Raw genomic sequence first — 26839 nt, 5'->3', positions numbered from 1 at the left:
AAATGTGTATTCTGGTCTCATTTGCAAAATATACTTGGATTTTTAAGATAAATGATAGGAGTCAAAGTTATTTCTGGTATGCTGCAGTGTTCTCATACATGAGAGAACTGACAAGAATTCTTTTTCCTCTGCCTTTAGAAGTTGAATGACTTTAGGTGCTTTTATCTGTAGAGTAGGGGATACTAAGACTGACTTAAATAATAGGGATTTATTATTTCACATAACTAGAAATTCAGAAGTAGATGGTTACAAAGGTTGATAAATCCAGCAGTATAACAATGTTGGAGCTCTGGTGAGCATCTCTGTGATTTTTTGGCTTTCTTCTCAGGGTTACAGGACTCTTTGTGTATTAAGTCTTCACACAAAAAGTTCAAAGGCAGGAAGGAAAGGGTGTAGGTCTATTTTATCAGACTAGAAAATATTTTCTGAAATCTCCAGAAAGTTCCATTTATGTCTTAATGACTAGAGATAGGTCACATTTCCACTTCTAAATCAGTCATTGGCCAAGGAGAACTATGGGCCAGGCTGTCTCTTCCTTGAACATAGTACCATTTCATGGACTTTTACAAAAGTCAGTTTCAGGTTAGAGTAGATACAGCGAACTGAAAAAATATGGTCCCTAACTCAAGAAGCTTTCAAACTTCAGTAAATTGAGAATACTTCTCTGGGGATGTCTTGCCATAGAACATCAGAGACCAGCAGTTTGGGGTTGTGGCAAGGATTAAACATATGAAGGGAGTGACATTGCAAAGATGGTGGAGTCGAGAGCTCCAGGAATTGGCCTCTCCACCCAAACAACTGTTTAGGTGACAAGTACTCTCTGAAACAATGGTTTTAGAATTCTGAAGGCTGGTAGTCAAATACTTGAGGATCCAGAATAGTGAGTAATGAAGAAAGAGGATAACGGAACAGAGACTTCAGTGATCACATATCACAAGGAATATAATCCTTGCAAAGAAAGTTTGGAAAAGTCACTACACAAACTTACAACAGCAGCTTTCATCAAGTAACAATAGCAATCCCTGAGGAGGAGGGAGAATCTGATTTTCAAAATTACTGCCATTATAGTATTCAAAATGTCCAGTTCTCAACAAAAAAAAATTACAAAGCCTACCAAAAAACAGCAAAGTACAACCCACTTAGGGAAAAAAAAAGAAATTGACAGGAACTTTCCCTGAAGAAGCGCAGGCATTGGACTGACTAAACAAAGACTTTAAATGCACTATCTTAAATATGCTCAAACGTCTGAAGGGAACTGTTGACAAAGAACAAAGAGAAATCAAGAGAACAATATATGAACAAGTGGGGAATATCAGTAAAGAGAGATTATAAAAAAAAAGAAACCAAATAGAATTTCTGGAGCAGAAAAGTACAGTAACTGAAATGAAAAATTAGCAGTTCAACATCAGACTGGAACAGGCAGAGAAAAAAATCGGTGAACTTTGATACTGGGCAATTGAAATTACCCAGTGTAAGATGCGGAAAGAGAAAAGAGTGAAGAAAAAAAGAGGATAAGGGACCTATGGGGTACCATCAAGAAATTTCTTTATGGGATATGTTTATGTTACTTAAAAAGTTCTTGCATTCTACTCAGCTCTAGATTTTTCAAGGAGATTTTGGTTTATGGCATTTTAAGGTAGATTTTCCTATTTGAGGTACAGGCTATCACAGCATCATAGATAGTATTGCTAATGAGTATAGAAAGAATACTGGAACAGAGAGTAAAAAAAATAAAACTACTGAGATAGCACCTTTTTGTTAGCTTCATTTTATACTTTGCAGTTTTGGAGAAGTGAAATATTAAGCAAGAAAAGTTTTCATTAGATAGTTTTCACTGTATTATTTTCAGAAGCTTCTTTCTGACATATATGATTTTCTTTCTTTTCCTTTCTTTCATTCATTCATTCACTCTTTTGTAATGATAGTTGTTAAGTCAGAGAGTACTTGAGGTACAACCCCACATATCATACAGAATTTTCCTCGACTATTGGTATGAACAAACAGCAAGTGGATGTTGTATTAGTATGGCATTTTTTCTATAACCATGAATGTAATTTTTAATTTAATTTTTTTTTTTTTTTTTAACGTTTATTTATTTTTGAGACAGAGAGAGCATGAATGGGGGAGGGGCAGAGAGAGAGGGAGACACAGAATCGGAAGCAGGCTCCAGGCTCTGAGCCATCAGCCCAGAGCCCGACGCGGGGCTCGAACTCACGGACCGCGAGATCGTGACCCGGGCTGAAATCGGACGCTCAACCGACTGAGCCACCCAGGCGCCCCTGTAATTTTTAATTTAAAAACAGTATACATAGGGGTACCTGGGTGGCTCAGTCAGTTAAGTGTCCGACTCTTGGATCAGATAATGATCTCACAGTTTGTGAGTTTGAGCCCTGCATTGGGCTCGAATCCCTGCCTGGGATTCTCTCTCTCCCTCTCTCTCTCTGCCCGTCTTCCACTTACTCTGTCTCTCAAAATAAATAAACTTAAAAAAAAAAAAAAAAGAAAGAAACTATACATATACTTAAAAACGTATACCTTGCTTATTTATTGGCCATTAGCGTAGCTTTGCTCTTAATTTCTTACAGGTTGATGAGAAGGCTCTGAAACACATAACGGAAATGGGCTTCAGTAAAGAAGCATCAAGGCAAGCTCTTATGGATAATGGCAACAACTTAGAAGCAGCGCTGAATGTACTTCTTAACAGCAATAAACACAAACCTGTTACAGGTCCACCTCTGAGAGGTAGAGTTCATTAAGCCATGTGACAGATAGTATTGTTTGCATTTCTGGCTGAGGTTTTGTTGCTGGGCGGGGGGACAGTATAACTTCATTTACTCTTTGTGGTAAGAGGAAGGAGCACCAGTTAGGGCATCACAGAGACTTGTGCAAGTTCCTCTAAGTCTCTCTGTCTTCATCTTAATGTAAAGTAGGTCTAATAATACCTTACTTAACAGGGTTGTTATAAGTAATAGAGAAAATATAATATGAAATGAGTTGTTCTGTTAATTATTTTTAGAACTATGCCCCTTGTATAAGTGACTAGTCTGCAGACTTTTAAAAATTATCAAGAACATGACTTTTATTTAGTGTTATTCTTTGGTCATTCAAGTCTTAATCCTATATTCTTTTAAAGGATTAGTGGTTAAAGAAAAATTTTATAAGAATGATTTTTTTCTCTTAAAAGATAATTTACATGAACAAATTCAAATTTCCAGATAGATCATTTAGAGGACTAAAGGTACTAGTTGATATAATCATTTTAAAAACTTATTTATTTAAAAGATGCAGAATATACAGAAAAATATGAAAAGAAAGACATACAAAATCATACTTGAGGTGACTGATGATTCTGTTTTGGTGTATTTTCTCCTTTTGTTTTTGCACGTACAATAAACGTGTCTTGCTTTACTTCTTCAGGTAAGGGAAAAGGCAGGGGGAGAATAAGATCTGAAGAAGAGGAGGAGCTGGGAAATGCAAGGCCGTCAGCTCCAAGCACGTTATTTGATTTCCTGGAGTCTAAAATGGGGACTTTGAGTGTGGAAGGTAGGCTACCTTAAAGTAGATTGCTTTTTTTTTGTTTGTTCTTGTAATGTTTATTAATTTTGAGAGAGAGAGAGAGAGAGAGACAGTGAGTGACTACTGGGGAGGGGCAGAGAGAGAATCCCAAGCAGGGTCTGCACCGTCAGCACAGAGCCCAACACGGTGCTCAAACTCACGAACTGTGAGATCATGACCTGAGCCAAAATCAAGAGTTGGACGCTTAACAGACTGAGCCACTCAGGCGCCCCTAACGTAGATTTCTTTTAAAAAGACCAAACTTTGGAATTGCACCAAAAAAAGTTTAATAAAAGAACTGACAATACAAACTTCTATCTGGGTGTTAAAAATTAAAATTTTTAAATTACAAATTTACTGTTTAACAGAAGTACAGAACAAAATTTTTGATTGTTACAGTCTGAAAATACAAAAGGCAGCTTATTTTGCCCTCTAACGCTGTAATAGGTAGTATTGCCAAGATCTTTCCCCCAACTTCACTAGATAACAGATTTAGCTATGAAAACTGATTGTTATGTTGGAGAATTTATTATTATATAATTTTATATAACACTTTGTGAAATTGGCCTATCTATTCTTTCTCCACATATTACATATTTTATGGAAATATTCACACAATGAGTGAATATGCTCCCATAATATGATGTATTCCTTAATAGGACATATTTTAGTGATTAACATAAATACTGAAAAGATAAAGAATGTTAAATGTGTATCTTTTTCCTAAGCATGGGATAAGTATTTTCTAAAATAGTATATTTTTAAAAATATGAGTCCAAAACATTAGGAAAATACCCTTTTTCCTTTAAATTTATTATTTATTTAAGAGAGCGAGCATGAGCACAAGCAGGGGAAGGACAGAAAAAGGGAGAGAGAGAGAGTGAGAGAGAATCCCAAGCAGGCTTAGCACTCTGTGCTGAGCCCAGTGCAGGGCTAGATCCACAACTGTGAGATCATGACCTGAGCTGAAATCAGAGTTGGATGCTTAACCAAGTGAGTCACCCAGGTGCCCCAGGGAGATATACTTTTAAATTCAGTTTTCTCTTTCAGATATATTTTTAATTAAAAAAAAAAAAAGGTTGGAGATAAAATGCTATGATAACAAATTTGAAATGTCCAGATTTCATGAAAATGGAAGCTCATTGCTAGATTATATAGAAAAGGCAATGTATTTTGAAAAAGTGTTTGATATAGGTGAGATTTGTAAGCACACATTTAACAGCAATGTTTTCTGGGTTGTAAAACATAATGTATTGGTTTTCCATTGCTGTTTAATAGATTACCACAAATTTGGTAGCTTAAAACAATGCAAATTTATCTCATGGTTTCTGTGGGTCAGGAGTCCAGGCAAACTTAGTTGGGACCTTTGCTGAAGATCTCACATCCTGAAATCAAGATTTCAGTAGGGGCTATGACCTTGGCTGAGGCTTGAGGTTCTCTCCTAAGCTCACTGGTTGTTAGCAAAATTCAGTTCCTTGTAGATTAAGACCAAAGTCCCCATTTTCTTGCTTGATGTTGCCTGGGGAGTGCTTTTAGCTCCTGGAAGCTCTCAAGTTCTTGCCACCTGATCACCTCTGTAGGCAGTTCACGTCATGTTTGTTTCCTTCTGTAAAGCCAGCAAGAGAATCTCTACTGCTTCTTCAAATCTCTGCCTTTCTGATATTTTTGTCCCAACTTCCTTTATACTCTCCCAATCAGAACTTTGGTGATTTTCTTTTACCTTTCTGTCTCCCTACATTTGCTTTTGACTCCTGCAGTATCTCCTAAATCATAATGAGGTTGAGACTGAGATACTAATTTTCCTGTGACCTATGTGCCTATAATGCTTCAGTTCTCACAGAACATATTCTATACCAACAAAATGAAATGATATTAGCATTCCATTTGGAAAAAAGTATGAAAGTTAATTAAGATACATGACCTGGATACTACACTCAAAAACAAACGTCAGTGTCTTCTGAAGAGACAGAAGTTTATGAAGACTTCTGGTAATATAGGGTATTGTTTTAGTAGATGTGTTTTATTTATGACACTGCTATTAATATGACACAGAATCTGTTAGCATGTGAGAAAAAATATGGACTTTATAATAATAATATTCCAGATCCTTGGCTTTTACAAGGTATATAATCTGACCTTCAGACACGTGTGCAGAGGAATATTGGATCAAGGACAGGCCAAGTAGAGGAAGCTCTGGGCATCCAGGCTTGGAGGCATCAGATCACCAGTTCCCTATCTTTGGGACAGTGTGGGAGAGGTGAGGCCAGAGGGCCAGAGATAGAAGTGGTAAGCTGGGGATGGATCAAGAACATTTTGTCCTAAGGAGTTTTTATTTCATGTAGATGGCAGTGCAAAACTGTGATGGCTGTGAAACTTCACTATGAGAACAATGGAGTTTGTTCAGTGCTTTCAGGCAAAAAAATTTTTTTGTGTCTGCAAGGGGGAACATGGGATTGAGACTGAAGTGAGACTGCATTATATGGGCTCCGAGGAATTCTTCATTCTGTAGATGTATTTTATGTAGTATTTATTTGTACCAGGTCTATGGTAAGTGGTGGGGATACAGAATATAATAAACTAGCTCTTTCAAAACATTTGGGGGAAATACAGGGATCTTGTAGCTCTTACCCCAAAGAAGCTTACTGTCTACTTTGTGAGACAGAAGAAACCGCAAACTAAAGAGACACAGAAATACTTATTAAAAAGGACTTTATCATTTACTTAGTATAAACCACACTGAACAGCATATAAAGGCTTAGCAGAGGCTTTTTCGAATACAGTAATCAGACATGATTTATATTTGTACAGGCACTCCTTGGAGACATTAGAGGCTCAGTTCCAGACCACCAGAATAAAGCATATATTGTAATAAAGTAAATATCGCAATAAAGTGGATCAAATGATTTTTAAAATTTTTCAACACATATAGAAGTTATGTTTACTTTATACTGTAGACTATTAAATATGCAACTGCATTATGCCTATAAAACAATGTACATACCTTGATTAAAAAACACTTTAGTGCTAAAAAGTGCTAACCATCATCTGAGCTTTCAGAAAGTCATAATCACTGATGATAGATCACCATAACAATATTTGAAATATTAAATAATAATATTACCAAAATGTGACAGACATGAAGTGAGTGGTGCTGTTGGAAAAAATGACACCAATAGACTTGTTGGACACAGGATTGCCCCAGACCTTCAATTTATAAAAAATATAGTATCTGTGAAGCACAATAAAATGAGGTATGCTTGTAGTCTATAATATTTAATCCTTTCTTTCAAAGTTTTAGTGCCAAAATAAGACCAACTAGTTATTTTGAATGACTAGAATATACTTTAATCAGGCAGACTTGAAAATACCGTTTGGTTTAATATTTCATTGTTTTAAATGTTTGACCAGAACCTGATTCTGTCAGTAGCAGCTCTTCTGACCCTAAACTTTTTCTTTGATGATGTTGACAACATTCGTAACAGATTGATTATAACACATGACCACAAACAGCTGGACAATAAAATGATACATATATATCCTGAAGATTATTGTGCTTGTAGGTGTTTCTCATATTGTCCTGTCTCTGCCTTCATGTAATCCTATTACAATGAAGGTGATGGAATAGATGTGAGTGCTCTGTGTGTGGTTGCCCTCACCATTATTCTTTCTCTCGCTAACCCACTCTATACTACTACAGTTTTCTTAGGTGAGCCGGGGTTCATAGTAAAATAAATGGATGAGGCAAACAACTGAATTGTTTTTCTGCTCATTTTATGGTTTTATGGGTTTTTTTAAATTGAAAATAAAACCTGAAATAACTTTTTACTGTCATAAAATTGAGTCTCCGTGTTGGTCTTCTCTTAGAATTTGGTCATTGTTCCATAAATCCTATGTTCTAAAATTAACACTTCATTGATGGGAGAAAATGTTGTCCATTTTCCGAAGGAAAACCTAGAAGGCTTTTCAGGATGGAGTCTCCATAATGTTTAATGGTTGATGCCTTATGGATAGCTAATGAAAAACGTTAGGATCTTATAATTTTAATGTTCAAAACATTGGTGTCATCATGTGGGTCTGTTATAGTCCCAGATTGATTATAAAGAAATAATCATTATTTAGTGATACATATATTTGGGGTTTTTAAATTTTTGTTTCTAGTTTAGCTGAATAATCAAATCTTTCTTGCTTCTATGTTTTGTATCATATGATCTGTCTGAGGATTTTGTTTAATGTTAATACCCTAGAAATCATCTTTTGGCTGGGTAAACAAATGTAGGCCTGGATGGACTTGTTATTATCATATCAGATCCTGTGTAATGTGTCAGGCTTCTGGAAAAAAAAAAAAATGCATCCTTTAAGAATGAGCTTCTGACAAATTTAAGGCATGTTAGTAACACTTTTACTTCCACATTATATCATACATTTTTGTCTAAAAGCGGGCTATCATTTTTTATTCTAATTTTTTAAAACTTCCATCAGAGGTCATTGATCATCACATGTACTTTTTTTAGAGAGATTTTCTCTTAACATTAACTTTTTGTTGTATCTTTAAATTGGAATCAAACATAATTCTAGTTGACATTTTTATCAGTATTCTGAAAAAAATGAAGCTGCATTACATTGTTTTCTGAGAGTAATCACTAATTAAAGTGTTTCTCTGTGATATGTGATGACTTGGTGTCAACTTGGGAACATTTAACTGACCACCTTGTGATAGGATTGTGTCCAAAAGGTTCTTATATAGAGATTTTTTTAAGTTTCATTTTACAGACTAGTTATTATAATTGGTGACTAGATTATCAAGCCAACTTTCAAAAATCATATACTTTGTGCCATCATATACTTTATCAATATATCACCTTGTTATACATAACTACCACTTAAATCAATGTCCATTGGGAATATGTGTTTTAAATTTCAACTTGAGATGGAAAGGATAGGTTTGATTCGTTCAATTATTTGGAAGTTTAGGTTGGCCAGAGATGGGAGTAGGAATACCCTGAGACAATAACTTTACTGTTTTAACTTTCTACATCTAAATAAGACCAGGAAAACCTTAATTTGTTCTGAATGGGGAACAAAAGACATGGTGAGAAGAGTGGACAGAGTAACTGTCTTACATTTGTATTTATCTATTATTCCCTCTTTTGTATAGCCTATCCTGTAATTGTTATCGATTTTATTTATGTTTCTTCATATCTTGCATCAGAATTGTAGAAAGCAGAATAAAGAATATAATTTACTCATATGTTGAGTAAATACTTGGAAGAATATGAAGAACATATTCCACCAAATAGAGATATTTTTATGAAAAGGATAAGATTTAAATTAAACAAATATAGGAACTAAGAATTCATCTAACATTTATAAATGTTCATGGAGTTCTGTAATTCCTCAAGAAGCACAATTATCTATTTCTGCCTTTTTGGCTTATTGGTAATAATTGAGAAAAGCACCTCTTACCTAGTTATATCTGTGCCCCTTCTGCTTTCAAACTTGTCAGCTTGTGTCTTTCTTGTAGGGCATACTGAAGGAACTAGGAAGTACCCAACATCTTCTTTGGCTACTTTCTTTAAGAGCATCAGCTTCCTTCATTAGTTGGTCTCAGTTTCAAGACCATAGACTACAATTTTACTGCACAGTGAGGAGTTCAAACTTCCTGTTAGGGGATGCGGAGACTCTCATGATCCAGCACTCTTTTTTTTGCTAAACAAGTTTTACATTTGAGGTTCTGTCACTTGTATCACCCTATTTTCTGGCACCAACTTATAAATTAGTTTGCTTTAAGATGTAAGCCAGAGAAATACAAAGAAAGATTTTTTTTGCCTCAATAACTGGAAAATTTTTCTGCCTCTGAAGTCTGCTTTTTTTGTATACTGGCAGACTGTCTCCATGTGGTAACAATAATTGATCCAGGTAGCTCTAGGTGTAGCATAAGGCCAACATATAAGGGGGCATAATGACGTATAAAGATACGCAGGTAGAAAGACTCCATTTTGCAAGTAAATATTTGGCGGGGAAAGATAAGTATCTATCATTGCATAATTATTGGTTACCCAAGTTCAACTGAGTTCCACCAATGATATTGGCATTGTTGTATGTGGAGTGGCTAGGACAGAAACCCAGAAGACTTGCACAACCATTGGTGTCAGATATGAGATAAAAGGTAATTAAAAAAAATGTTTGTCAGAAACAGGGAAATGGTCCTCATATCTAGGAGGTCAGATAGAAAAAGGCCTTCTGTCCCCTTAGTCGGAAAAACACAGGACATCTTAATTGATTAACTGATATAATTGATTTCATCAGTATTATATATAAGGAGGAAGGAGTAGTTCCCACCACTACCTTCCCCTGGAAAGCAGGATTCTATTCCCAAAAGAAGGAGAGAATTGACAAGATGCTGGAATAGAGAAGTACAACTGATTGTACTACTAAGTTAAATTACAACTTCTGTATTTATTAGTTGTATGTCTTTGGGAAGGTTACATAACCTCTTAAACCTTAACATCTTTATTGGGAAATGGGGGAATAGTAACAGCACCTAGCTGTCGGGTTGTTGAGAATATCAAAGTAGATATGGCGCATAAAATGCTAAGCACAGTCCTTGACACTTAAGCCTCCACATAGCAGTAGTTCTTCCACCAGCACCACTACCATCATCTCCATGATTAGCAACAGTAGCAACAGCCTCCTTCACTCATCACCTCCTCATCTCCACCCCCACTGCTCTACTCCAGGCCTTCACCATCCCGCCCCTGACTCCTTGCAGAACTTTATCATCCCATTCTCCATATTGTCAGCGATCTTTCAAAGCACAAACTTAATCCCACTACCCCCTTGCTTAAAATACTCTATTATCTCTTCTCATTGTCAGAATAATATTCAGACTCTGCTATGCATACTGTTTTTGTGGTGTTCTATTACTCTATTTCCTGTGGGTTATGTGAGAAGTAGTATTTACGTGGTTAACATTACTGCCTAATTTCAAATTCTGCGTAATATTCAGTTGTAAATAATGTATTTAGATGTTGGCAGATATAATATTGGTGGTTGATGGGTAATTGACATGAAGTTGCATGCTTTTGATAGTTGTTAGGTGTCTTTTTTGGTCTTGTTTTATTTTCTTTTAATCAGGTTTCAAGTCAGCTTAAATAGTTTGGCTTATAGATTTATAGCTCAAATTTTAAAGACTGAAGAATAGGAGGTGTAGGAAGGATATGTGATATAATGGTAATAGTTCAATTAGGAAAGCAGGAAACTAAGTCAAGAAAAGAGACTGTGTATGTGTTAGGCTACATGTTCTTGAGAAGGGTTTCCTCAAGAAAGGATTGCCCAAGTAGAGATCTTCCTTGACTTAAGATAGGGTTACTTACTAGTAAACCCATCGTAAGTTGAAAATATCGCAAGTCAAAACACATTTAATACACCTAGCCTAAGGTATATACACTGAACATCATAGTTTAGCCTAGCCTAAGTTAAGCATGTTCAGAAAATGTACATCAGCCTACAATTGGGCAAAATCATCTAATACAAAACCTATTCTGTAACAAAGTGTTGAATGTCTCATGTAATCTGGAATTCTCAAATGAAAATACTGTGAAAATATTCTGCAGTGCTGCACATGTAATGTCCTGATTATAAATGTGAATTTAGTAGTTACTTGAATTTGATAATTATATACAAAAATTGTATGTGGATTTAGGGATAATTTTAGTGAAAATTTTTAAAGGAAATATATAGAAAGTTGGTTAAAATCAGTTTACCAAAAATTCGAAATGCACTTTTTAAAACATGTCTTAGAAGGGCATTTTAAAAATAGGAGCTAAGAATTGAGGTTAATAAATTCTTTGATCACGTACCACAGAAGTGTATTATTTCCTGTTGTATCTGTGTTACCTGATAAATTTAGAAAAAATTAAAAATATAGTTAACAAAAGAAAAGGAAAATGGCCCATGATCTCATCACCATATTCTGTTTTTGTTTCTGTTTGAGATCATACTTAAATAACCTGCGTTTTGTCCCAACAATAAAATATAACTCTATTTCTATGTAATTATATATTTGTGTCAGCATGATTTTTAATGGCTGCATAGTAATCGATTATAATTCCATTAATGCTGTTAGTAATTTGAAAGTTTCCAAATTTTGCTTATAACAATAACCTTCCAAAATAGTCTTTTAGTTAAATTTGGTTAAATTTACATATTGATGATTATTTTTTCAGACAAATGTACAGAAATCAAATTATGTGGCATACATATTTTTTAAATATGTTAACCATGCTATCAGTTATGACATATAATTAATTTTGTTTGGTGCTTAGATCTATAGAAGAGATACAGCTTTGCTCAGAATACTAGGACAAGTGAGCCTCTTTTTCATTTTTGCCATTCTTCTGTTTTCCTCCTCCTCAATTAATGGTCCATTCATTTAAGCATTTAATGACCATAAAATAAAATATGTGCCTTTATTGAACATCTACTATATGCTGGGAACTGTTCTAGGTGCTTTGCATACTATTAATTCATAAATCGTTTAATCATCTGCAAATGCAAAAGATACATTGTTATTTCCATTTGACAGGTAAGTTATAGGCTTGGAGATAAAACATATTACCCATAAGAACTAAAGATCTGGAATTTGGACCTCTGTCTGTCTGATTCCCAACTCAGAACTCTTTCTACCATGCCCCATTTCTAAACATCTGTTGGGTTTTTTGGGGAAAGAGCAACCGACAGTTTAATTTTAAGATACGCCAATTTTTAAAAACCAAGGAGAGACATCAAGCAAGCAGTTGTGTTTAGAGATCAAGTAGAGGTGGAGGAGCCAGCAAAGGAAACTGAGAAAAGAGCTGAAAGAAGTAGGAGGAGTATGAGAGTGAGTGAGAGACAAGATGTAAAGTGTCCATTGAGTTTACATAGCATAAATAGCACACAGGTGAATGTTAACAGCAGGCTGTGGGAGAAGAGGCGGGGGTGAGGGAATGCCCGTTCTTTAGCTTTTCCTCATTTCTGTGGTGTAAATATTTCCACTGTGGCTGATCTCAGGCAATCAATAGTTTAACAATCAGCTTCCAGATTTTCTGAAAATTTAATGTTAGGTCTTATACAATGTTCACATTGGGTCCAGCACACCACTGATTGAAGACCTTGACAAAAATAGTGCTAGTGAAGTGGTAGGATTGAAAGATAAGCTGAAGGATATCCAGCAGATAATTGTTATATGGATATTAAAATGATGATTTTGAAGAGAGTGATAAGAGAGAACACATTTAATATCGCATGAAAAAGTGAAGCTAAATGCTTGAGATGATGGGTGATTTCTCTTCCTGCCTATCACATAATATTTTTTAAAGTTTACATTTTATTTTTACAGTATTTGGAAAACATAATCATTTAATAAGTACTTGTATTTGTATGTACCTACAAGGCATAAGATATAGTCCCTGTTCTTATATTTTGTAATCTAAATCAGAACTCATTCAGAATAAATTTGTAGAGGAAAGGTTTTTGTTTTTGTTTTTGTTTTTGTTTTTATTGAGGAAACAAAGTATACAGATTTTGAGCTGATAGACTAATTTTCAGAGCCGAAGAGTTTTGTGATTATTGCAGAATATATACAACATCTAAAGACGTTTTACACAAATAGCCCTGATTTGTATCATTGAGAAAATTAGTTGACAATTATGTATAAAATGGCTGAAATATAGATCTAGGAATATTAGAAGGTGTTATGCTTCATTTATGGTGTGAGTTCATGTACTAATCAGTTGAGACCATATTTTTGTAGCAAATACCTTTAATGACTTAAGTTTATTTTGTTTCACTTGTTGGAGGATTACTCTCAGTTTCAGCTATTCTACCGGAATCATTTTCTGTATCAGTAGGTAACCTGTTGCAGTGGGGTACTGTGGCTTTTTAAAAATAGTATTCTAGCCCATAAATGGACATTCCTTTGCTTCTTCTCTCTAAAAATTCTCCTTATTTTCATTTTTTGCCCCTAAAAATAAAGTACCTTTAAATATCACTAGCATATTTTGGCTTCAAATTGTGAAAGTTCTCATTTTTGTTTTGCTATAGTTTTCTGTGAAATTTGCAAGAAATGTGTTACAAAGATAATGTGGAGTCTAAAATTATAGTCATGATCCTGGAAAATACTAATCAGCTTGGAAGAAAAGATCATACAAGTTAAGTTTAGTTTCTTACGCTTGACAGATATTTCCTGTATGAGAGTTTTAGTTGTTCTGACACACCATTCTTTGAGTTTTTACAAGTTTGATAATAAGTGACATTTTAGTCGACGTTTCCAGTGTGTTTTTGCAGTACACATTGATATTTGAGTTAAAGCAGAAAGATACACATTGCATTTCTAAGTGGTTTGTGACTCACAAGTTTAGCATCTCTTGTATAAACTCCCAGTTTATCAACAAGGGGGACATTACCTGACTCACCTGAGTCGACCAATGAACAGCTGAACGAAAGGCATCAATGGCAGTGAGTAGTATGGGAATGACAGTAAGGCTGCAGTGCCACGTTGGATTAAAAAAATTCTTGTGTTATTATGTGTCCACAATATGCTAGGAAGATGAAATAATCCAGCTTGAGTTTTGCAAGAAACACAGAAGTATGACTGACAGTGCTCACTTGGTATTAGAGTTGGTTGCTGTCTGTGGGGTTGAAGGAGAAAAAGTGAAATCTAAGTTGAGATCTGAAGAGAAGCCAGAAGGACGACTCCTGGGACACCTTCAGGCACTGTGCAGGCCTGCAGGGATGTGTGATCAAAATATACTGAAAACACTCAGGGGCCCCTGGGTGGCTCAGTCAGTTAAGTGTCTAAGTCTCGATTTTGGCTCAGGTCGTGATCTCATGGGTTCATGAGTTCAAGCCCCGTGTCTGGCTCCACACTGACAGTGCAGAGCCTGCCTCTCCCCTCTCTCTCTGCTCCTCAACTGCTTGTTCTCTCTCTCTCTCTCTCTCTCTCTCTCTCTCTCCCTCAAAACAAATAAATAAACTTAAAAAAAAAAAAAAAAAGAAAACAGAACAAGACTTTTCTCATTTACCAGGAAAAAAACTCTGTTTTAGAGTGTCTATTAGTTACGGATGAAGAAAAGGCCAAACTGGCTAGAAAAGCCCTCTAAAGAGGACATTATGCGTTTAATGTGTTTAGAGGTAGAAGAAAAATTAAATGAATCCAGTGGCATGTTTTGCATATGAGATGTGTGATGAAGCTATACTCCTGCAATTTGTTTATAAGGAAGAAAAAGGAGGAAAATCAGCTGAATTAAATATATGTATTTTCATTTAATGAATTGACCTGTATAGCAAATGCTTTTTTTTTTTTTTTAACCCTGGCAAAAATATTTTTATGGTAATGCTAACCTGTGTTCTGTGAGGAAGTACTGAAAATGACTCCTGGTTATTAATGACTTAATGTTACCAGCACAATGGTATTGTTGTTGAGGATGTATAGCAGGGAGGTTAATACTGGAGTCTGGAACCTGAGTGCTCGGTTAATCCCAGTTCTACCCCAGTTCATTGTATGCCCTTGGTTAAGCTTCTCCCCCTTCCATATTTGCAAGGTGAGGGTGTTATAGTTGTACCCTGAGCTAAGCTCATTTGGTCATTTACCTATGTGAGCAATCCTAGTGTACTCCCCGAACTATAAACCTTTTGTTTTCTCTTGCACCTGTAAGCACTGGCTCGGACTCTGCCTGCCTTTTGAGCAGGACTGGAGAACGGGCAGCAGCTGTACTGTGGGTGCACATTGTGTTTCCTCAGCGTTCTTCTATCCGTTCGTTTATAGCAGCGGTGATTTTAGGCGCCACGCCCACCCTTTTTTTTCATGGACTTTTTTCTCTCTGTTTTTGAACAGGATTTGCAATACTAAAGGATTAATTCTGTGAACACTGAGTATCACACATGTTTATTTGTGAGCTTAGCCTTAAGCTTAACGTTCATCACAATTAAGAGAGAGTATCATGAAAATTAAAAAAAGAAAAATTACGCCTTTGAGTAACGAAAGAAAACGCCACGTCCAATTACTAATGTTCATTTTTGTGTCTTTTTTTCTGGAATTTGCTGTTTTTATTTGGCATAAAGGACATCAATTTTGGGGTATTGCTATTTGTAACTGTTCCTCCCTTGAAATTAATAATTACCAGTGATTGTGTTTTTACCTAAAATTGGGCCTGCCAAGATTTTTTTAGGAACACATTAACTCCACGAAGCAAGTTTCCAGGCCAGGACTTTTGCGCGTGCTGTTCCTGCTCCTTGGACCACTCTTCTCGACTTCATTGCATTGCTTCTCATTCTTTAGAGCACAACCGAAGCACGGCTTCTTCAGAGAAATGCTCCCCCTGAGTTGGTATATAGCCACTCCTCCCAGTTTTATATAAAAGTCTATATATTTCCCTCTTTGTCTTTTTCACAATTTTAAGCTGTGTTATTAGTTGGTTTACTTATTTGTTGTTTACTTCTTCCCATTATACCTAAAGCAGCACCGGAGAGAGCACTTAGGAGCCTTACTACTGCTTTGTATACAATGACTAGAATGGTGTTGATGCTTGTCCATAGTCAGTGCTCACTAACTATAGTACAGAGTAACTTAATGAAGGAAATAGGTAGGTAGCATTATTCCAGTTTTAAAAGGTAACACAGCTGCTCAATGGTAGGACTGGGACTTACTTTCAATTGTCAGTCTAATTCCAAAGGCCCTATATGGGCCATAAGAAAAGCAATTTCACAAATATTTTCTAATTGATTCTTCACCATAATCTTGTAATAAATATAATTATCCACACTTTCCAGATGAAGAAACTGGGGCTCTTTGGGACTTTATTAACGGCGCATCACTCGGAAGTGGGAGAATTAATTTATTTTGCTTGAGCTCAGTGTTTATATGTTGTGCAGTCTTTGTCTGTAATCACTTGAACTCAATCTAACTCTGTCCCAATGCTTTCATGCAAACCTTTCATACAGAAAATAATACAGGGAAGTGTATTTTCTATTTCAGTATTGCCCTCTTAGCTGAGCCCAGGTGACAGTGTTAAACAGGTAATGGTTTTGAACTTGGAAACTTGTTCCATGCCCATTGCTTTTAGTAACTGTATCTTTCTTTGAGCAAATACTTACTGAATACCATCTGTTTGCCTGACTGTTGTAGCCAGGCACTGGAAAAAAAAATGCCAAGTAAGCCGTACACTCCACCCTTAATTTGGTTAATACTTAATAATATTTAAAGTACCCTCCTTTAAGAAAAAAAAAAAAAACAAACATGCAATATCAAAAAGAATGAGATAACTCTGGGTACTGACTTGGAAAGATATGGCGGCCGGGGAGCCGGGATGGCTCAGTTGGTTAATTTTACAACTTTGACTCGGGTCATGATCTCGCATTTTGTGGGTTCGAGCCCCACATCGGGCTCTGAGTTAACAGCTCAGAGCCTGGAGCCTGCTTCGGATTCTGTGCCTCCCTCTCTCTCTGCCCCTTCCCCACTCATGCTCTGTTGTGTGCGCACGCGGTCTCTCTCTCTCTCTCTCAAAAATAAACATTAAAAAAAAAAGTATACTACAGCCTATGAGATATGGGTGAGTCTGACTTTTTTCTGTTGTTTAAAATTTAAAAATATGTATAGATATATCTATATGGCTTATATAAAAAGGAAGAATAACCTCTGAAATGTTAATAGTGGCCATCCCTAGAGGTGGAATTGGTTAGGCGGAAGGTAGTACTTTTATTTTGTATGTATTTTTTATGATAGGATTATTAGTAATTTTTACTTTTTAAAATATTTATTAGTATTTTCTAAGATAGAAACATTTTAAAGGGTATATAAAAGAAATTTTATCTAGAGAATGTTTATAATATTTTAAGTAGAAAACAGTATTAGAGTAAGATTTTGATTTTCTGATCTAAATTTTCTCTATAATATGACTTACATAATTTGACAGTAAAGTTTTTACTAAAGCATTCTTTCTGCCCTATTTGCAACAACAAGCACAACAAAAAACCAAACGCAAACAAAAAATAAATACAGTGAGGTAAGGATCCTAACTAAAGTTAGGGATTGTGGTAGGGGAGCCGTGTAAATAGGGAAGTGCCTTACCATCCAAGTGTTGTTTAAATTGGCTTGCATAATTATAATGCTAATAGTAATCATAATAATAACAGTGACCGCTCACATTTACTGAGTGCTTATTAAAGCCAGATACTGTTCTAAGTACTTTGCATGTATTAAACTTAGTCAATCCTTTGAGGTAGGCTCTACTGTTATCCCATACCTTAAAGATGAGGCTCAGAAAAGCTTATGTTACCTAAGGTTACAAAACTATTAATTGGCAGAGCTGTGGTGTAACCTATGCAGCCCTTCTGCAGAGGTTGTACCCACAGACTTGCTACCTCTGGGTGTCAGTTTGTGAGATTCTAAGTTCAGCCAACTGTTAATAGGGGTTTCAGGTTGTTTTTTTGTTTGTTTGTTTGTTTGTTTTTGCATTAATGGAAAGAGATTATTAATTTTAGCTCAGGATTCTGGTAATATCCAAAGTTTCCTGGTATCCAAATTTATTTTTCAGCCCAACAGGGATTAGGAAAGAGTCTTTGTGATTTCTGCATCTCACCAGAAATGAACAGATGTAGGTGACAAAATTGTAACTAACATGTTGTTGGTTGCATTCTGTTTTGTTTCTCTAGGCAAGCAGCTTGGCATAGTGGAAAGTAGTGGTTTCAGTTAGATTTGAGTTTAAATTCTGGCACCAACATTTTCTAGCTTCTAGGCTTGTTTCTTTTTGTAAAATAAAGATAATACTGCCCTTCGGAGTGGTTATGAGAATTACATGAAATAATGTAAGCAAAAGACCTTCTAAGTAGAGTTGTCAGGCACATAGTAAAATCTAAATAAATATTAAGTCACTTCTTCTTCTGGTAGATGTCTCAGAATAAATTGAAGAGTCATCTTGGGAAACAAAACGTACTTGATTTTCTACTACAAAATGTAGGTACAACTGTGACTGCAAAATGAATATTCAGCAAAGAAATATTAATAGTTTCAGATGCCTGATTAATTCAGCACATTCTTATATATAAACCCAAATAATTTGTGGCAATTAATAAAAATTTTTAATGATCCTTGCATTTCAACTCATGGGAATGTAAAACATTATAATCAGTTATCTTATAAACATACATTTGAAACTCGTGATCTAGTGTAATAGGAACATTTTATCATAAGTCAGACTGAACTCATACAGCAATCTTTTATTAGTTTTTTCATATGAACTTTTTTTTTAAATTTAATTTAATTAATTTTTTATTTGAGAGAGAGAGAAAGAAGAACTTACTGGGGGTAGGGCAGAGAGAGGGAGAGAAAGAGAATCCCAAGCAGACTCCACACTGTCAGCACAGAGCCTGATGTAGGGCTTGATCCCGCCAACTGTGAGATTATGACGTGAGCCACAATCAAGGGTCGGACTCTTAACCAACTGAGCTGTCCAGACACCCCTCATAAAAGCTCTTTGTTTTTTTGTTTTTTTTTTTTTACTTGACCGGGCTCAGTCAGTGGAGCATGAGACTCTCAATCTCAGAATCATGAGTTTAAGCCCCATGTTGGGTGTGAAGCCTACTTAAAAAAAAAAAAAAAAAAAAAAAAAAAAAGAAGAAGAAGAAGATGAGGGTATCACTTTGATCTTTTAGATGTCACAGTTTCGTCTATTTTGTGATGAATTTTTCCATTATTTTTGCTAATATCCCTTTTTTTCTCCCATTAAATACTAAATGTTACCTATTTCTATTTATGTTTTTGTTTCATGTTTCTTCTTCAGGTCTTCAAAAAAAAACCCTACATTTTATTCCACTGCCTATAGAGAAAAGTATCTCGGTATATTTATTATTAGAGTGACTGTAGACCTGGCTGGTAGTCTTGAGTAGTATTTTGGGTGGTTTGAAATCATCATGCCTTTGGAAGAATGTGGCAGAGAGCAAGTAGATTCTGAGTGGAGAACTGAGTAACTTTCTGTTTGATTTTGGGGTATTTCTTAATTTATTTAAAATCACATTTTCCACAATTTAGTAATTAAGCATATTCTGCTATTTATTTAATATGTTAGCTCAGTTTCAAAATACCTACTCTGTATCTGACTTCCTTGCGTAGCAATGTAGGACAAAAGATCTCAGGGTTAAGGAAGTTCAAGAATGATGAAACATTTAAGAACCTTCCTTTCTTGACTTACTTTATTTTTGAAAAAAAAATGGATGTATATGAAAACTATATTCTTTCAAAAGCGCAGTTGTATTTTCTGCCTTATTTAGTTTATTTCTAAGAGCTATTTTATTTAATTTTTTTTTTAATGTTTGTTTATTTTGAGATAGAGCATGCACACACATGCTCACGCAGGTGTGAGAGCAGGGAGGGACAGAGAGAGAATCCCAACCAGGGTCCCTGCTGTCAATGTGGAGCCTGATGCAGGGCTCAATCTCAGGAACCATGAGATTGTGACCTGAGCCAAAATCAAGAGTCGTATGTTTAATTGACTGAGCCACCCAGGCACCCCACTTAGTTAAAAGACTAATTTTTTTAATGGATTTTTCCCTGACAGTATTATCTTAACATAATAATAGAGATAAAGTATATTCATATATAATGTATATTATAATATACAATGAATGTGTATTAGTGAATTACTCATTTTATTTTTTACTCTAATGTACATCAATTAAATAAATATAGCAATCTTTTTTTTTTCCTTTTAGAGGAATTGAAGTCAAGTTCTCCCATATTGTGTATACATGGTTATCCAGATCCCTGTCTGTAGTGCAGAATACTTAGTTACTCTCATGATGACCTAAGTTATTTGTGCTTCCTGACCATCATAGATATTGGTGGCCCTTAATGGAATAATTTAAGAAAAAAATCTATTCCTAATCATAGTACATCCAAAATGCTTACTTCTGAAATATCTATTCAAACCTAATTGACGACAAATAAAATACCTTCATATTTGACTTATTTTGGAAGCTGAAAATTGTCTTCAACTCACTGTACATGGGACCTCTCTCTGTTAAATAAATCTCATAACACCTGTATCTGAAGATGACTGTGGGGCCTATTGATAATGTGTGTGAAATGCTAGCGTGTCATGCTTAATACATAGCAGATAGTCAGCAAGAGGCAGCTGCTGTTTTTATCCTCCAATAATGAGTGGAACAAATGCCAGTACATGCTTTATGCTGAAAATGCTCATTTGTGTCCTGCTTATGTTCGCTATTCTTGCTTTCCTAAATCTTCACTCCTGGATAATAATGCCAGCAGAAACCAAAGGTGACCATTTTTCTTCTCTCTAAAGAAGGATTTAATATTGACTACAGTTGTTAAAAATAGGATAGTTGTGTTATATTTATAAAGAAAATCTTGGGAAAAGTGATTTTTAAAAAACATCCCTGTAAACAGTCTTGGCTACTATTTGAGATCTTGCATATTGGAAACATGTATTCTTTGTCGAAATTAATGGGTGATTTGGCTGGATGTAGAATTGTACTTAGGAAATAATTTTCCTTTAATTTCAAAGACGTTTAAAGCCTATTAGACTGGCTTTAGCTTCCAGTGGTTCTGTTGAGAGGTTTCTTGCCAGTTCGAGTCTTGATTTTTACTGTGACTTGTTTTGTCACTCACGAACTTTTAAAGGTCTTCTCTTTATCCCTGTTTGAGACATTTTACCTGGCACCTTTTGCCTCTGGTGGGTGTTTGAAGATGTATGGAGACAGTTTTGTTCGTCACAGTAACTATGGAGGATGCTTTGATTCTTTAGCATTTAGTAACTGGAGGTCAGAAAGGTTAATTTTCTTGCATTGCAGGAAACAGTCTCACCCAAAATGTCATTAGTGCCACTGTTGAGAAATATTGTGACCTTGTGTATGACAAGAGAAACAAGACATGCACATCAAAGACCACTCAATATGGTTTGGTAATAAGGTTACAGACATGCTGTGTGAAACAGTGAAGGAAGAAAGTATAAATGGCATGTTACTAATCGAAATAGAATAAAAACCACTACATGAAATACAGCCATTAAATTATCTATGAGTATATGTTTACCATGTTACTGCTTTGGGTTTCTAGTTTGACATTATCTGTGCTATTATGCTTAATCATATTTTTGACACTTTTTTCCATATTTCCAAGTAGTAGTTACTCTTAATTACTAAGTCAAAGAAATTACTCTTTTCTGTAAGTAGGGTATCTGTTTGTAATCTTTTTAAAAAAAATTTTTTAACCTTTATTTTTGAGAGGGAGAGACAGACAGACAGACAGACAGAATCAGAAGCAGGCTCCAGACTCTGAGCTATCATCAGCACAGAGCCCAATATGGGGCTCGAACTCATGCACCATGAGATCATAACCTGAGCTGAAGTAGGACACTTAACCAACTGAGCCACCCAGGTGCCCCTGTAATCTAAACACTTAGCAATTCTAGATGCAGAAAGATTTGAGGAATAACATTTTTTGCAAAGGCTAGAACCTGACTGCCAATGATAGCTGTACATATTTAAATTGAAGTGGGATTCAGGAAAGGGTTGAGCACGGTTGTACTTGTGTTCTTTCATAGCAGCTTCTGGGTCAGCAGTTTGCAATTCTGTTTCATTACTGTTTTTGGGAAGTGAATTACCAGAACAGCACATATAGATAGCTATGTTATAAGAGTACAAACATTCAAGGACAAAGACGAATTCCTTTTGAATTATTCTTTACTTCATTAACGCAGCTGACCAGGAAAACTACATTAGAAATATAGAACTATAAGGAAGCAGAGAGGGATTAAGATAATGAGGTGGGAAGGTAGTGGAAAATGTTAAAATAGAAGTTTGATAATTTGTATTAATATAATAATTTGTTGATATTTTAAATAATTCAGTATTAATTCAGAGTCTTCATTTTAATATACATATAATAACTTTTACTTTTCAGAACCTAAACCACAGCCACAGCAGCTTCATCAGGGACAACACCGATTGTCAAATACTGAGCAAAATGGAGTCAAAGATAGTAATCAACCACGGTATCTGCCTCGAAATGATACCAGACAGCCAAGAAATGAAAAGCCTCCTCGTTTTCAAAGAGACCCCCAAAATTCAAAGTCAGTTTTAGAAGGCAGTGGATTACCTAGAAACAGAGGTTCTGAAAGACCAAGTACTTCTTCAGGATCCGAAGCATGGGCTGAAGAGAGAATCAAGTGTGATAGACCCTATTCTAGATATGACAGAACTAAAGATGCTTCCTACCTTTTAAGCTCTCAGCACAATGATGGTGCTTTTAAAAAAAGGGATAACTCTATGCAAAGCAGATCAGGAAAAGGTCCGTCCTATGCAGAGGTAAAAGAAAACCCACTTCCTCAAGAATCCATTGACTATAATAATCAAAAACGTGGGAAAAGAGAAAACCAAACAACAAATCCTGATCATTTTCATGACAGGAAACCACGAACAATAAATAACGAAAGTTTCAGTGGTGTAAAAATTGAAAAACATTTTAATGTAAATACTGATTTCCAGAATCCCGTCCGAACTAATAGTTTCGTTGGTGTTCCAAATGGAGAGACAGAAATGCCACTGAAGGGCAGGCGAGTAGGACCTATTAAGCCAGCAGGACCCATCACAGCTACACCCTATGATGATAAAGTATTTTACAATAGTGGGCCCAAAAGAAGATCTGGGCCAATTAAACCAGAAAAAGTACTAGAATCATCTATTCCTATGGAGTATGCAAAATTGTGGAAACCTGGAGATGAATGTTTTGCACTTTATTGGGAAGACAACAAGGTATGCATGCTGTAACGTTTCATATTCTAATGTTATTAAATGTCACCCCCTAGTGAGACTGTAGAAGGCCATTGCTTTGGGACTATGAGTTTTGTTCTATGGCTGTATCTGTTTAGAGTCTTTGAACAGATCTATAGATATGTAATTTATAAAAGAGGAAAAATAAAATATTTAATATTTTTTATGGATCCTTATAGAGAATCAGTCTCGTAAGATTTGGTTAAGTAAGGTTTGATTTTAGATTGCCTATCGGAATAGTATTTAAAAGCGATTAAGTAGAGTTGATCAGTTATTTCACTTACCGACTGAACTGTCAATGTTTGCTTTTCTTTCTAGTAAAGTTATACTGATTTACAAGGAAGAAAATGAATTGAGTGGCACAGAGTTAAATTCTGCAGATTACATCTAAATTAAAGAAAATATACAATCAGCCTACTTAAAGAAATAACAGAAAGGTTAATTATTTAGCTAATAATAAATGATAATTATTAAGCCAATAATTTAAACACTCTAGTTCTACATTATATGCTGACTACAGTGGAAAGAGGGAAATCATGGAGAAAAGGTAAGGGAAAGACAGAAGATGTGGTCAAGAAGGAATACGGTGGATCAGTTAAAAGAGCCTGGGTGAGAGGGAGAAGACCAATAGAGAACAGGAAAGGAAAGAGGAAAAAGGAACCCTCAGAGAGAAGGACCTTTGCACATATTTTCCCTTCTGCCCAACATACTCTTCTACCAACTATTCTCATCATTGAGAGCTTGGTTGCAATATCACTTCCTAGAGAAGCCTTCTTTGACCTGCCCCCTCCTCCCTTCTACACTGTTGTCTTTCTCAGTCAGTGCCTTATTCACCTTCTAAAACTTACCACAATTTGTATTTTTGGTTTTGGTTCTTGGATTGATAACTCCTTCCCCTACCATAATTTTGAGTTTCTTGAAGGCAGGGCTATGTCTGTCTAGTTTTCCTCTGCAGCTCTGCTTCTCCTCTAATATAGGGATTTCATAATTATTTATGGACTCTGTTAATTAGTTAATTCTGAATAGGGCACTTATGTAGGAAAAAAGTAGAGTGGTAGGGGACTGGAGATACCAGCAAGATAGGAATAAACAGACTCATAGTATAGATCTGGGTGGATGTGAGGATCGAGTCCAGCAAAAAAAAAAAAAAAAAAGAATTATTTCATGGGTAGAATAGTTTCAGTTCATAAAGTAAGGCTGTGCCCATGAGAGTGTATCTTTGGCTAAACAGAGAGGTGGAGGCAAAGTTAACTACAGTTTTCAAGGAACTGAAATTCAGACTAGGGAATGTGGTTGGATCTTTTAAAAGGATGCTATCGGTCCTGGGATCAGGAAATGGGCCCTCCTGTGTTCAGTGAATGATGAAGTATAAGCAAGATGTTAGATGTTTCCTAATGAGAGCAGCAAGGAGAGGGGTACCGGCTGATATAGCTAGATGGCACAGTCCTGTAAGGTTTTTGTATGATGGTGGAATAGCATCTATCTACAAGCAGCATCCCGACTGTCAAGTTTTCATTCAAGGTTAGAAGGAGGGGGAGACAGCGGTTTTTGTTTTGGTTTTGGTTTTGTGTTTTTTTTAGTTCCAGAAAAGCAACAGCCCTTCCAGAAATCTCAACAATCTCACTGGTTGGAACTATTTCGCACGGCTCTTCCCCGGCTGTTAGGAAGGCTTAGGAAGCAAGTGTTCTTCACTACTCAGACTCTGACTGTTAACAACTCAGACCACTTTCCAACATACAGGAACTATTTGATTTGGGTAGTGAGGGATTACTTATGTTTAGCTGTTTCTCCCTCATGATAAAGGCAAGAAAAGGTGAAGTAGTTGGAAATCAGTGCAGGTTTATAGAGCTAACAGTGTCTATCTTAGGATGAGTGGCCACTTGTGTCAGATGCTTCTGTGAAAGTTTGATTAAGATGATAATGGAAAAGTATTTTTTTTTATTGGACAATCTGAGATTTTTGGTGATCTTGATGAGCAGAGAAAGTACATGATTCGAGTTGAAAGCCCAATAATTTTCAAAAGTCTTAGTAGATAAGTCAGGATTTCCATTGAAATCCCACAAGGATCATGCCCTAATAGTAAGTGCAAAACTCATACAAATAAGCCATTACACAGCTAAAACCAACGATTTACAGGCTCAGAGATACCTGTTTGTACTCTGTCTGCCAAAGGAAAATATAATCCCCTTTTTTGGGAAAAATAACATTTTCTAAGACCTCTTCAATATTTCATCTGCAATGTCTGCAATCCTATAAAAAAATTAGAGGGCATGGTTAAAAATGGAGAGAGAGAGAGAGAGGAAGAGAAAATGAATGACTAGGAACAAATAAAGCAACAGAAAATATTAACAGAGCTACATATATTTAGATATTGGATTTAACAGACAAGTTCTTCAACAAATATTGACTAAACCGTAATTGAGTAGCTGCTAAGAGTCAGGTGCTTGGGATATATCAGATAGTTCTGGTTATGCTATTATCCTAATTTCTTCAAACACCTGATGGAATTATTAATAAAGTTTACTTTTAACTGTAATTATCTCAAAAAAATCAATAACAATGAGTTTATCTGTTGCCTTTCCTGAATATATTTAATATAATGTCATATAGTTTGTGAAAGACAGTACTTAACAATTCCCAAAGTGTTTTGAGCTTTTGTTCTTAGAATAATTGCATGATCTTCTGAGGTGACTAATTTGATTTTAATTGGATATGCACTCTCAGTTTAGAGTGAGGGACTGTAGGCTCTCTCTGTATTACACCATTAAACAAATAAACAGTATTTACCCTCTGAAAAAGATGAGATTAGTTATCTTCTGAAAACACCTAATTTAAGAGATAGCTTTTAAATGTTTTGTCAAGAATAAGCAACTTCCCAATTTTCTAACCAGAGACCAACCAAGATAAAGATTTAAGAAAAACGTGAGTTGTAACGGTCCTTAGGAAACTCTAGCCATAATAGCATTATAGTGATGTAATGCAGATAATTAACCAGTTGGTATAATCTATCATTTAAAAAATTCTTTACACTACCTTGCCTTCTTTCAGCCTTTATTTCCATAGAAGGATTGGGAATTTGGACCAATTCTCCTCCTTCTAGACTGCTATAATTAGTTCAGCTCTTTCTGCTCTCTCTACTGGAATGCTGTAACAACCTCCAAAATGGTTTCCTTGCCTTAAACCTTATTCCTCTTAAATTTGTCATTGGAATTACCATCACTGATCCTGGTCTTAGACGTTGTCATTCTTCCTAGTTAAAATCTTTTACCTGTGGAATAAATAGAGCCTGCAGCATGCATACAGAGCCTCTTTCAGCTGGTCCTTACCTTCTTGTCCTGTCTTATTTCCTATTGGTTGACCCTCCTCACATCACGCCATAATTAATTTTAAACTGTTTGTAGTTTCCTGCACTCATCTCCATGTTTTAGGTCTCTGTAACTTCCCGTGGTGCACCCTCCTC

The 26839-nt window shown here is 35.6% G+C and overlaps 1 protein-coding gene across 6 annotated transcripts in view; it reads left to right on the top strand.

The window, feature by feature from the left end:
• The window catches only part of TDRD3 (tudor domain containing 3), a 166456-nt gene that overhangs the window by 101955 nt on the left and 37662 nt on the right, over window positions 1–26839 (top strand). For all 6 annotated transcript variants that reach the window (XM_060637033.3, XM_060637034.3, XM_060637030.3 and 3 more), the window contains exons 9-11: window positions 2586–2742; window positions 3418–3543; window positions 22511–23361. In XM_060637033.3, coding sequence (XP_060493016.3) covers window positions 2586–2742; window positions 3418–3543; window positions 22511–23361 — 1134 coding nt within the window. The remainder of the gene's footprint in view (window positions 1–2585; window positions 2743–3417; window positions 3544–22510; window positions 23362–26839) is intronic.

The sequence above is a fragment of the Panthera onca genome, chromosome A1 (assembly GCF_046562875.1).
Source record: "Panthera onca isolate mPanOnc1 chromosome A1, mPanOnc1 haplotype 2, whole genome shotgun sequence".
Taxonomy (NCBI): domain Eukaryota; kingdom Metazoa; phylum Chordata; class Mammalia; order Carnivora; family Felidae; genus Panthera; species Panthera onca.
This window is presented reverse-complemented; position numbering and strand designations above follow the sequence as displayed.